This window comes from Sinocyclocheilus anshuiensis, unplaced genomic scaffold, assembly GCF_001515605.1.
Source record: "Sinocyclocheilus anshuiensis isolate Anshui unplaced genomic scaffold, SAMN03320099.WGS_v1.1 scaffold988, whole genome shotgun sequence".
NCBI lineage: Eukaryota > Metazoa > Chordata > Actinopteri > Cypriniformes > Cyprinidae > Sinocyclocheilus > Sinocyclocheilus anshuiensis.
In genome coordinates, this window is record NW_015548246.1 from 100,706 (window position 1) to 113,766 (window position 13,061).

The window sequence follows — 13,061 nt, forward strand, 5'->3', positions numbered from 1 at the left end:
ATTAAAAAAACCAAAAGACTTAAACTACTTCAGTCTGTGTGCATTGAATTTATTTAATACACGAGTTTCACAATTACTGAAATAAATGAACTTTTCCACGACATTCTAATTTATTGAGATGCACCTGTATATTTCCGACATTTTAATATTACATGTTCAACGGTTTCTATTACTCCACAAAAAGCCCATTTGAGTCGTTCGTTTGACTCGGTTCTCTTTAATGATTCAGTCGAACCGATTCTCTCTGGATCTTTTAGAAGAACGTGCTGCGAGGGAAAAATTGTAGCAACATAAGCATTTGACTCTAAAGATTATTTGTTTATTTATTTATTACGATGTAGGGATGATAAAAAAAAATCAATTAAATCAATCTGATACATATATACATTTCTATGCATTTACATTTAGTCATTGGCAGATGCTTTTATGCAAAGCGACTTAAATGAGGACAATGGAAGCAATCAAAATCAACAAAAGAGCAATATACGCAAGTGCTATAACAAGTCTCAGTTAGCGTAACGCAGTACACGTAGCAAGGTTTTTTTAATTATATAATAAATAAAAGGAAAACAGATAGAATAGAAAAATAATAGAGCAAGCTAAGCTACTGAATACAACGAATATCTTTATTATAACTTACTCAAAAAAAACACATAGTGATAACCAGTGTTGGGGAAAGTTACTTTTAAAAGTAATGCATTAAAACAATGTAACATAAAATGCTACTCGTGGATGTTCTGGCAACAATTTAAAATCGAAAGAACCGGCTCACTGAAATGACTCGTTCGAACGAACCGTTCAAATGAATTGAACAACCCGACGGTAACACAAGCGATGCGCTCAGGGAAACGCCCACAATTTATATACAAGGCGCAGGGAGAGCTTGACGCCATTTGTGTCCAATCAGTTGATAAAGAAATTGCAAACTGGTATTTTGGAAGGATTTAGAAACTCATATTAACAAAACAACTGGGTGTATGCTAGAAATGTGTGCATGTGATGTGCTTTTTTTATTTTAACAATGACCATGTAAAAACTATTATGCAGTTATTTTATTAGGAAAATGCTAGATAAATTAGAATTGGGCTCTTCACAAACCAAATTTCTTACATTTTATTTTATAAATGACTTTTTTGATACATAAACATTTTGTACCAATTAAAAAAACAAAAAAAAGTGCTGAATATATGTACTATATGTCAAATAAATAAATACACATATACGCCATATTGTATATTTTATTGCAATTTCTAAACATGTTTGCTTTTAATGAATGGTAGTTTGCTCCAGTGTGGTTAAAAATGTGTAAAAGAGCAACTATTTCATGCAGACTCCTAACTAATTGCCAAATGAAATGATATATAGCCTGCTTGTCCTATCTTTCTTATAAAAATATATTTAAATATATGTGAATAAAGGAATCCATCAATGTATAGGTGTAAATGTGATTAATTATTAATGTCTCATCTACTATTTAGCCTAGTCTGCTGGGAGGAGCTGCATCTGATAAAACATATAATAGCTTTACTACTCATCCAACTGCTCTTTGACTTCTTGCCTACCAATTTGATAGCTCTGATATGACACCAGCCCCTTATTTATTTAGGTTTCATATTCAGGGACTGTAATTGGTTGAAGCTTTGTACCACCTAGTGGCCACGGAATTACAAGATTTGAATATTTCAAGATTATTCTCTCAGAGTTATCAGACTTTGAATACAAAAAAAAACAGAGATATATACAAAAATGCATGCATTTATTTGATGCGTGCATTAATAAAACGTTACAACTGATGGGAAACAACGAACATCTCGAACAATCATACAATAAAACGCTGGATAATGACAGAATGAGGCATGTTTTCACAAACACTTGAGGATGGAGAAGCTGCAGGTGGTTCCTCCTGGACAACTGCACAGCTTCCCGAAGCGAGCGCCTTTGCGAACCGCACACTGCTCACCTGCATCACACTAAACACACCATTTCATTGCTTCATGGTTTTGTCAGACTTTATAGTTTTCATATTACATAGTTATATTAGTAAGTACTTGATGCAACTTGAACAACTCACTTTGTGGAACACCTTGTATAAAATTGGGTTATTTCCCATGCTGTACCTACTTTTTCATATATTCCCATCATGGATGGTCTTCATCCCAAAGTGAAATTCTGTCATCGTTTACTCACCCTCACGTCGTTCCAAAAGCAAACTATTTTTGTTTATCTTTGGAACAAGATTGAAAATATTCTTAATGTTCACTCATCATTTTTTTGTTCATCCATTGAAAGTCAAGGTAAGCATCAACATGTTCAAGCTTTAAAAAGTAAGTAATCCAAGTAAATCAAATGGTTTAATCGGAAGATTTCTATCGCTTTATATCATGAACTGCTTTTAAAATAGACTTTATAAAACGGAGAGTTCCGGTGCTTGATTCTGATTGGCTGAGCCGCGTTCGAAGCTGTTGTAAATTACTCTACAAACATACACCTTTGTTTACTTCCGTGTGTTGCTCGGCAACCACTTTGTTGCAACATGAGGAACTACATTGTTTGGCGGAAGAATAATGTTTTTATTAATATCATTACACTTTATTTGCTCTGTTTTATTTTGTGAAACCTTACTACGTATATGGAATAACCGTTTTATAAAAGCAATAAGCCCCGTGAAGCCGTGGTTTACAGTGAATGTACAACAGCTAAGGGGGTTTTACAACGCCCCTTAGCTGTTATAAATTCACTGTAAACCACGGCTTCACAAGGCTTATTGCTTTATTTATTCACATATACATCAACACACATACATATAGAGCTCATCAAATATGGTAAACAGAAACTCAGACGATCGTGTTGAGTAGCTAGACTTTCAATAGATGGTCAAAAATGATAAGAGGATATTACACATATCTAAATTTGCGTGCCGAAGATGAATGAAAGACTTATGGGTTTGTCGAGTAAATTATGGGCGAACTACCTCTTTAATATTTGAAATCAGTATTACACTCACATTTCTAAAAATTAGAAATCACAGTTTTCTAATACATTAATAAATAGACAATTAAGTCAACATATAGGTGAATTTAAATTATTTCACAATTTTATTGGATTTTTGCTGCGTATTCGCATATTATTTTAATATGACAAACTTATATTTATTATTTTATCTATTTATTAAGCAATTTGTTTGGAAATATAGTATTTAATCCTTTTGTCCTTTCTCTAAACAAAATATTTTCAACCAAAACATGATTTTGTTGATAATCATTTATATAGAGTTCAAAATGTACTGCAGAATATGAATGACCTAATGACATTGTTATTTAATGAATTATATTTATGTGAAAATATGTGTAAAATAGACACGGTGAACTGTTCCCAAAGACTTAATTGCTGAACAGACTTACCGAGGGGACCCAGCCAAACTTCTTCTCTGCAGTGGGGATCTGTTTGTTTCTCAGTTTTTCAAGAACTTCTTGAAGAGCCTCGATCTGTAAGATATTGTTATTTTCTCAATTACTTTATCTGTTAATGCTGTACTTTTAGAATGATTTGCAGAGTGCCTGAAGAAACCACCTTAACAAAAGTTATCTCACCAGTTCTTTCTCCTCTTGAGCCTTCATGTCATCTTCTGGAGAGCGGATCTCTAGAACATCATCGCAGCTAACTAGTAGCATTAAGACGGAGCAGGTTACGGTTAGAAGAAAGATCCGATCACTGACCATTGTGGCTGGAAACAGGACTTGATTTGAGACAGACGTATATGGTGACCGACTCCTCTCAAGTAACAGAAGAAGGACCATCTCAACCGTTTATAAGCTCTCTGTGCAATGACACAAATCCGTTCTAAATGCATCAACATGAGATGTTGTAGATGTCATGGGTCATGACCCCATAGCACCTCCGAAGGCAATGCAAACTAAACGCTAGCTCCGTCCACCTGAGAACGTCAGCATGATGATTCATACGTCTGACCCATGAACCTCAAACATCAAGCCGCTGATGTACACCTAACCTCATCTTTGACTACAATTACCAACCATTTTTATTTCCGGAGAAGATCATTTAATTACCGGAACATCTATGACAAGAAATAGCCATTTTAAGGGACTGGGGCCAGTTCCTTTTGTAAATCTATTTTGGTTTTGAGTGTCATATGGGTTAGGAGTGAAAATGAAACACGCAGGATGTCACAATGCTGATCACAAAATAACGTAAGCATCTCAGCATTAACAAATAACTAATCATAATTGATTATGAAATGATTTATAATTTGAGCTGTCGGGTCGGATTTCGCGGGTTAGTTTGACGTAATTAGTCTTTGCTTTTTCGTCACTTTATGTCACAACAATCTCAGGTCCAACACACTCAGTTGTGTTCATTCTGACAACTTGTAGCCATAACATTACACAATGGATCGTTCAAAAAGGCATCTATCTGAGGAATTATTTGTTGTTAGAACAATGGCCGCAGAGGCTTTAAAGTAGGGCTGTGCAATTAATCGTATGCGATTGTCATGCGCATCTCGTCAGTAAAGCCGGTTCTGTGATTAGTAGTAACTCTCAATCAATTTCAGATGGAGCGGCATTTACTACACAGAGCCGTAATTCGCTGACAATTAGGCATTCATTATCGCAGATTGAATCGCCTAACTCTTATCCTCACCTCACGTAATTAACAAAACAATGTTATCCCGTGAGAACCGCAAAAAGTGCGGTCACAATAAGAGGGCAAAAGGGTAGCCATTTTGTCGATGTAGCGATTTATGAAGCACACTGTTGGACAAATTCGCGTGACCAACCTGCGTTTTCTTGTTTAATACACGTGGGAAAATCTTTTGCTCTCACGCGAAATTCCTAATTCATATTGAAATTATGTTCTCCACAGAATTCACTAAAACGGTAAACGTGATCGCTCTTTAACTCGCAGTTTACGTCTCGACCACAAGAGGGCCAAATATGCCATATCATATGTTACAGAGACGTGCAACACAATTCTAATAAACAGCATATTTGGATCTTGGTCTTTATTGTGAAATATTGTGAAATATGAGACAGTGTACTGTGAATTATTGTAGAATCCACAAATAAATGAATACTAACACTTTATTCAAAACGTCAGAAACACCTTATAAGAATGGTAGTTGAATTTCCTTTCATCCTTCTTTCTTTTTTTATTTTAGGTATCCATTTAAACACACACACTGAGGGGCTCAGCTTATCAGATCCTGGTCGTTGAATGCAGAGTCTGCTGCGGTCGTGTCCGGCTGTGAAGACTCTGTAGTGTTTGGAGGAGCGATGCTGGCAATGACCGGCTTGAACTCTTTCCAGGGTTTGGTAGGACAGTTGAGCGGTGTGCGTTGGGTTGTGCTGATGCTCTCCTTGGATTCCTCTGAGGATTCTTTGACTTTTGTCCTTTCAGGCTTGATCCTAAGAGGAGACCAGCCTGGTGGCCGTTTAAATCTTGCGACAGTCTGAAAACACGACGTTGGGCATGAATGGGTTTATTGAAAATCTATCGCAATGCTTTGAAAATGATCTATATCGTTTAATAAAAATAAATGATTGATGGGTTGGCTCACCTTAATAACCACCGTCTCACATTCAACATGCACTTCTGGGCCAGTGTGCCTCCAAGGAGCCATATCAACCGTAGAGTTACACTGCAAAACCTCCTAAACAACAACTTATGTGAGAGGCTACAAGAACACAAGTACTGTACACATTCCTTAAATTTGATAAATAATTTCAACATTCTATCAAAGAACAACTTATTATTGTTCTATCTCAGACTAAACTAATAAATGAAGAGTTCAGATGCAAAAGCCTCTAAGTGCCGTTTGAAAGTTTCTTATAAAATGAGTATTTTTCTTAGGCTCCGACACTGTAAAAAAAATTCCGTAAAATTTACGGTAAAAAAACGGCAGCTGTGGTTGCCGGAATTTTACCGTAAAAAATATATGATCAGTTATTTCACCAAAAGAACCTATTCATTGCCATTCAAGTGAAAATTACTGAACCTACACACAGGAGCCTGATACAAATGTTGGCACTTATAGGCTTTTGCATCTGAACTCTTCAAATATTCAATTACACTAGCTTTCAAAAAAGAGTGATTTTGGATGGTACCGTTTTTTCCTGCATTGGGTGGCACTCCTTAGTAACCACTTTGAATTCTGCCCTGGTGCAGTTGCTCTTCTCAATCAAAAACTGCAGTTTATACCTGAATCCAGCAACCACCTACACACAGAAAAGATCCACAACAGAACAACATTAACCTTGATGATCTTGAGTTCAACCAATTGCAGCCAATTGCAGCCAACAGCCCAATCTGACAAAAACAGTCCAATGGATTAAATGAGGTGATTTCACAGTCATATTTGTGCATTTGGAAGACAACTCTACCTAAAGTCACTTTATATTGCATTCAGGCCATTGGTCTTTTCAGTGAACACATTCCCTGGGAATCAAACAGCTGCATGACCGAAAAAGAAGTAATTTACCTGTTTTGTTGCAGATGTCAAGTCCTTAAAGATGAAGAAATGCTTGTGATTGACCATGCCGTTGGCTTTCTTCAAAGAATGAATGAGTGGTTCTCTCAGTTCTTCATGATATAAATCGATCTTTTCAGGGCAGCCCAGACACGGGGCGACTTTAGAGGAAGCAGCTGGCTCAGCTGTCGAGAAAGTTTAGGAAAGAGAGTGAGTAAAATCTGATATATGCTTTAATAGGTGCCATATTTCAGCTTTCAACATTTAAAAAATATTGTTTAATTGACAAATTGCAATACTACACAAAATTCAAAAGGGAGATCCAACCAATCAGAGTAGTCAGTGTTGCAAAGGGAAATCGCACAATTAAAGGGATAGTTCAGCCAAAAATGAAAATTTTGTCATTAATTACTCACCCTCATGTTGTTCCAAACCCATAAGACTTCCGTTCATCTTTGGAACACAAATTAAGATATTTTTGATGAAATCTGAGACCTCTCTGACCCTCCATAGACAGCAATGTAATTATCATGATCAACGCACAAAAACGTAGCAAGGACATCGGTAAAATAATCCATGTGACATCAGGGGTTCAACCGTAATTTTACGAAACAAGTACAATAATAACATAATTTATTCAACAATTCTTCTCCCAGAGTTACCATCTTCCGCCATTTTGGAGAGTACCCCAGAACGTAATCAGTGTAATCAGCGTTGTTTATGTTCAGCATGCGCGCGCTTTATCCTGAACGTAAACAACGCTGATTACGTTGAAAATATTCTCGTAGCTTCGTAAAATCACGGTTGAACCACTGATGTCACATGGATTATTTTACCGATCTCCTTGCTACGTTTCTGGACGTTGATTGTGGTAATTACATTGCTGTCTATGGGAGGGACAGAAAGCTCTCAGATTTCATCAAAAATATCTTAATTTGTGTTCTAGGTCTTATGGGTTTGAAACGACATGAGGGTGAGTAATTAATGACAGAATTTTAATTTTTGGGTGAACTATCCCTTTAAAATACTGATATAAAGTTCTTGTAAATGTTTGAATGTTTTATGCAAAGACTATACATAAACAGTATAATAATATAGCATTTTCTATCCAATTTGATTGGCAATGCTTTATGGGAGGAGTGCAGTCCCGTATCTTGTATGTAAAAAAAAGTAAGTCATTTTATTTGTATAACGCTTTTCACAATACACATTGTTTTAAAGCAGCTTTACAGAAAATCAAGTTTATAGTATTGTTACAATTTGCGACGATACAAGCAATCAGGCAGTTGAGATTTGCTATATGGTCCATAAGCTTAACATGAGTGTATAGTTTGTATCCAGGTGAGCTTGTACTTGTAGTAGTTGTATAATTCATTATTAATTATTAATCTGTTCATTAATTTTTGTTATTAATTCATTATGTGGTGCTGTTGAGAATTATGAATTGTCTGATATGACTGGAGTCGTCATCTCACGTGAACATACATGATTTTAATCAATTTGTCACAAAAGCCCTACAAAGGCTAAACACAGTAATGACGCCAATACTGGAACTGAAAAAAAATAAAATAAAATATGGTTTTAAAGTTTTAAATTTTGATCTATTTTTAAAAAAAAGTCCTTAATCTGAGGGAATCTGAATCTTGTTTGTCACTGGACAGTTTATTTTGTAGTTACTATAGTTTGCATTTCTAGGGCAGAAAAGTGCTATAAAACCTTTAATACGGAAAAATGACTGTGTGTACCTATAACTGTAAAGTAAGAAAGGGATTAAATTGCAGTTATTACAGTCATAACACAACATGCGACATACCTGTACAGTCATGTAACAGTAACTCTTGACCTGCTTCTTCAAACTGGACTGTCCCGTGACAGATTATGAGTGCCTGAGGAACCAAAATATACATGTACAGTACTATAATCATGGCCAAAGCCTGCTGTTAGGCACTAATTACCAGGGCTGGGGGTAATGCACTACAAGTAACGCAAATTATGTAATCAGATTACTTTTTCAAGAAGAGGCATTTTCTTCAGAAGGGCCTTTACAGTTGACAAAAAGGTAACTTTTGGGTTTTGTGTTATTAAAAAAACAAAAAGAAAACAAATAAGCAAGCCCCGCTCATGTGATAAAAAGTAACGCAAAAGTTACGTAATGCATTACTTTCCATAAAAAGTAACCGAGTAACACAATTAGTTACTTTTTATGGAGTAACGCAATATTGTAATGCATTACTTTTAAAAGTATTTGATTGTGTTTGGAAACATATTTGGATAATTTACGCTAATCTTTATAACTGATATAATTGATCAGTTAGTATTGTTTCTAAATGCGAGGGTTTGTTTGGCAATAATGAATGTAGATCATCATGTAGATGACTTCATAAGATCTTACCTTATCCGCTTGTTGCAGGTAGTCACATTCATGCCAAACCTTGTCTCCTCCTGCAGGACAATCTGTCTCTCTGCTTGTGAACCGTACAAACACGACTTCCACCGATTCATTCTGGGCCTGTGAAAATTACCGTATTATGCTGCACTCTTAACAATGAAGGTTCTTTATTGACATTGATGGTTCCATGAAGAACCTTTAACATCAATGGAACCACTAAAGGTTCTTACTACACTCTTAAAAATAAAGGTTATTTATTGGCATCAATGGTTCTATAAGGAACCTTAAACATCCATGGAACCTTTCAAATGCAGAAAAAGATCTTTATAGTCAAAAAAGGTTCTTTAGATTTCTAAAATGTTCTTCAAAATGGTTCTTTTAGGAACTGTTCACTGAAAGGTTCTTTGGGGAACCAAAAATGGTTCTTCTATGGCATCACTGCAAAAACACCCTTTTGGAAGAGTGTAGTGGAAAAAATGGCTCTTCTATCGCATTGTTACACTTTTTAAAAAAAGGGTGTTTTCGCACTGATGCCACAGAAGAACCATTTTTGTTTCCCGAAAGAACCTCTCAGTGAACAGTTCTTAAAAGAACCATTTTTTATTAGCATGAAGAAAGTTTCAACAATCTAAAGAACCGTTTGTGCGTTGATAAGGTTGCATGGATGTTAAAGGCTCTTCATGGAACCTTCAATGCCAATAAAGAACCTTTATTTTAAGAGTGCAGGACAACCTAGAGTTGCTTAGAGCTGAAGTATTGTATAACGCAAAGACCAAAACTACATCCTACCTTTGTAGCCTCCAGGATTTCATAGAGAGCCAGTTGACCACCTTCAGTTAATATCTTATTATGCGTGGAAAGAGTTAAATTCACAACATTCTCCACACGTTTATCATCACACGGAATTTTAATGTTAGTTTGTCCACTTCCTCCAGAAGCATAAAGCCAAGCTAGCGCAAAAACCATCAAGATCTTGTCCCGCATCATTGTGCTCTTCTGAAAACCCAACTGTGTTGGAGTGAGAGAGTTCAGAAGTGTCCACGCTGGACTCTATCTGCCTCTGTAATGATTTACTCACTGTTAGAAAGCTCAATTCTGTGTTTGTATCTCCAGCTGTCCAAATATGGTGCTGTGGTATTCAGCAGATGTTATGTTTACTCTTCTGAGATGCTCTCCACAACACTCACAGTTCTCTGAATCGCCGCTCCAAACCAATGATAAGAGACCTTCACTGAGACCTTTACATGATGGTGCACAAATTTACATCAGATCACAGTTTTAACATTTTATTTTGGTGGACAGTCAGTTCCAAAAGATCAGTCCAGAGCGTTCCATGTGTTCTGGACTCAACACCAGAAAGTGTTTGCAAGTCCAGTTTGTCTACAAATAGATTATTGATTGCAGTATTTATTGTTTTTTGGATTTATCTCAAGTTGTCATGTTATTGTAAGTTACACAAAGTATTTTTTAAAGAAAAGTCCAGTGCTTCATAACAGAGACACACAAGCAGCGTTAGAATGCAAAGTTGCGTTAAGTAAATTGACAAAAGCAGCATTGTGTATTTAAGGCCATACTTTGTCCCCTCTACCTTTGACCTGTGCTGTGTATTTCCCCCTCATGGAATTAAAGACATGATCTCGCACCAAATTGAGTCTCTACAGAGTTACTTCAACATACTGAAGAGAATTTACTAATAAAAACATAATACATAAAAAAAAAAAGATGTGTAATTTTAATAGAACAATAATGTAAAATGCAGTAAAAACATAAATGTTTTAATTAACAGTTTTTTTATAAAATAATAAACTAAATTAATTAACGTTACCTTAGCATATATATTAAATGTTCATATTATATTTAACAAGATAATAATTACATGAAACATTAACAGGATGTTCTCAGAAATGTATGTGTGATGCATCATATTGAATTATATTTTAATAGCTATATTTCACTTTTTTTTTTTTGTTATGAGCTTTGAAGAGTTTTATATTTAATACATTATAAATTAATTATCATTAATACGGAAACATAACTGACATAATGTTGTCACTGTAGTTGTCTCTGTACATTTAACCAATGTTGGGAGTTATGTAATCAGATTACTTTTTTCAAGTAACTAGTAAAGTAAAGCATTACTTTTGAATTTACATGAAAATGTCTGAGTTACTTTTTCAAATAAGTAATGCAAGTTACTTTGATTTCCCATTGATTCACTGGCAGCACACCTGTCCTTCAGCCTGGTACTTATTAATATCACTTTTGGGGTAAAGGGGTCTTTACAGTTACAAAAAATATAAGCTTTGTTTTTTTTTGTCTTTTTAAACAAAGCCCAACCCAGGTGACAAAAAGTAATGCAAAAGTAACGTAAAGCATTACTTTCCATAAAAAGTAACTAAGTAAAACAATTAGTTACTTTTTTTTATGGAGTAACGCAATATTGTAATGCATTACTTTTAAAAGTAACTTTCCCCAACACTGCATTTAACATGTTTGAAGTGTTGGTAATTTGTCCAATGCTTTTGTTTTGCTAATTTTGCTATGTGTATGTCACTCAAAATGAGAAATAGCAAGCAAAATATTCAAAATATTATTACTATTACGCAAAATATTAAAAATATAAAAAATTACTTAAAAATGAAGCCATCAGGTTGTATTTAAAGATCTTTTAAGAGGAATGCTCATCGTTTGAGGTGAACAGTTGTCCATTTAGACAACATTGCATTTTTTGGTCACAAATCTGGTCCGTGGTTTTCCGTCTGCTCACCACCAGATGTTGCCTTCCAGTTACATTGACTCTCACACTACACAAACTGTTGCATGTCACCCCGGACTACATTTCCCATCATCCCTTGCACTGATTACACACACAGCTGCAGCCAATCAAACACCCTACATAAGCCATGGACTTCCTCTTCCCCACTGCCGAGTATTGTTTGCGTATATCGCTCTCCTAGTGGTAGCACTTTACGGAGCCAGTATCCTTTCTGAGTTTTGTCTAGTTTCTAGTTACAGTCCAGTTTAGTCACGTCTAGTTTTGCCTTATTGTCTGTTTCCTGATTACCTGCCTGTCTTGGATTTCTCTCTCGTCTTGTCGTCTGGATTCTGTTCGCACCTCGCCTGGATTTATTATCTGTCTGTGGATTACTCTCTTGCCTCATCCATTGGATTATGTTTGCCATCTATCAACCTACACCTGTTTATCTGAGTACTCTTCTGTCTTGCCCTCTGAATACCTGTTTGCCATTGTCCGACCCTTGCCTGTTTTGACCATGTTTCAGAATAAAGCTTTGCATAGGAATCCACACGCCTCTCGTCTCGTCGGCTCCGTTACAATGACTACCTGCTTTTTTTTCCTTTTAATTGCAAAGTCAATTAATCTACAAAGTCATTTTTTTTTTTACTTTTAAGCACCACAAAAAAGTATAAATAACTTAATTTAGAAACTGAAACGTGTTTGTCAAGTCATTTTGTTTAATTAAAATTGCATTCTTTCATATATGTAATGATTATTGGTAAGATAATTTACAAATTAATATATAACAACATGGATTGCACTTACACATTTTAAACTTAAAAAATATATAAATAAATAAACAAGAAACTTGAAGACACACAGACACACACTCAAACCAACCAAAGTGGAAAGGGAAGTAAAAAAGTGAACCGAGCACACAAAGTGTGAACAGACATGTCTGAGTGATCTGCATCGTTCACACATTACAAAAAGCAAAAAGTTACACACTTACACAAAACTGTTTTATTCCATTGTGTCCTGAAGTGTTGTTTTTAATAAAAGCTCATATATTTTCAGTTTTGTTTTCAAAACAGATACATATGGTTGAGCAGTGAACAAAGTTGCTGTTAGTTGCGATGAATGTGGAAGATTTTAAAATTTGCTCACACGCTGAAGCTCCACGAAAATGGAATTTATTCAAGTTATTGGTAATTCAAGTTGCTGTGTCATTGAACCCTTTGGGGCACTGAATGCATTTTTTCTCCAACGAAAAAGTATGGCAAATATTAGTGACAACTGACCTGTTGGTGGCACTAAATTGAGTAAATTTCTACTTTTTAATCAAAGAGATGTCTAGATTGCTTAGAAATTCAATTTAAAACTAAAACTCTTGAACTGGAATATACTGTATGTTTTACACCAATATAGAGTTTTTACTGATATCATTATTT

The 13,061-nt window shown here is 35.3% G+C and overlaps 2 protein-coding genes across 2 annotated transcripts; both read right to left on the bottom strand.

Moving 5' to 3' along the window:
• Nucleotides 1-1,697: 1,697 nt before the first annotated feature.
• On the bottom strand, nucleotides 1,698-4,498 carry LOC107655262 (cocaine- and amphetamine-regulated transcript protein-like). The gene is made up of 3 exons (XM_016442710.1): nucleotides 3,591-4,498; nucleotides 3,402-3,485; nucleotides 1,698-1,970 (listed from the first exon to the last, which is right to left on the bottom strand). Exons 1-3 carry the CDS (start codon nucleotides 3,795-3,797, stop codon nucleotides 1,863-1,865), a joined length of 399 nt encoding a protein of 132 aa, XP_016298196.1. The 5' UTR covers nucleotides 3,798-4,498; the 3' UTR covers nucleotides 1,698-1,862.
• A 488-nt stretch (nucleotides 4,499-4,986) lies between these two features.
• LOC107655274 (T-kininogen 1-like) lies at nucleotides 4,987-9,979 on the bottom strand. The gene is made up of 7 exons (XM_016442719.1): nucleotides 9,663-9,979; nucleotides 8,877-8,993; nucleotides 8,298-8,370; nucleotides 6,497-6,669; nucleotides 6,123-6,233; nucleotides 5,576-5,668; nucleotides 4,987-5,467 (listed from the first exon to the last, which is right to left on the bottom strand). Exons 1-7 carry the CDS (start codon nucleotides 9,858-9,860, stop codon nucleotides 5,207-5,209), a joined length of 1,026 nt encoding a protein of 341 aa, XP_016298205.1. The 5' UTR covers nucleotides 9,861-9,979; the 3' UTR covers nucleotides 4,987-5,206.
• Between the last annotated feature and the right edge of the window lie 3,082 nt (nucleotides 9,980-13,061).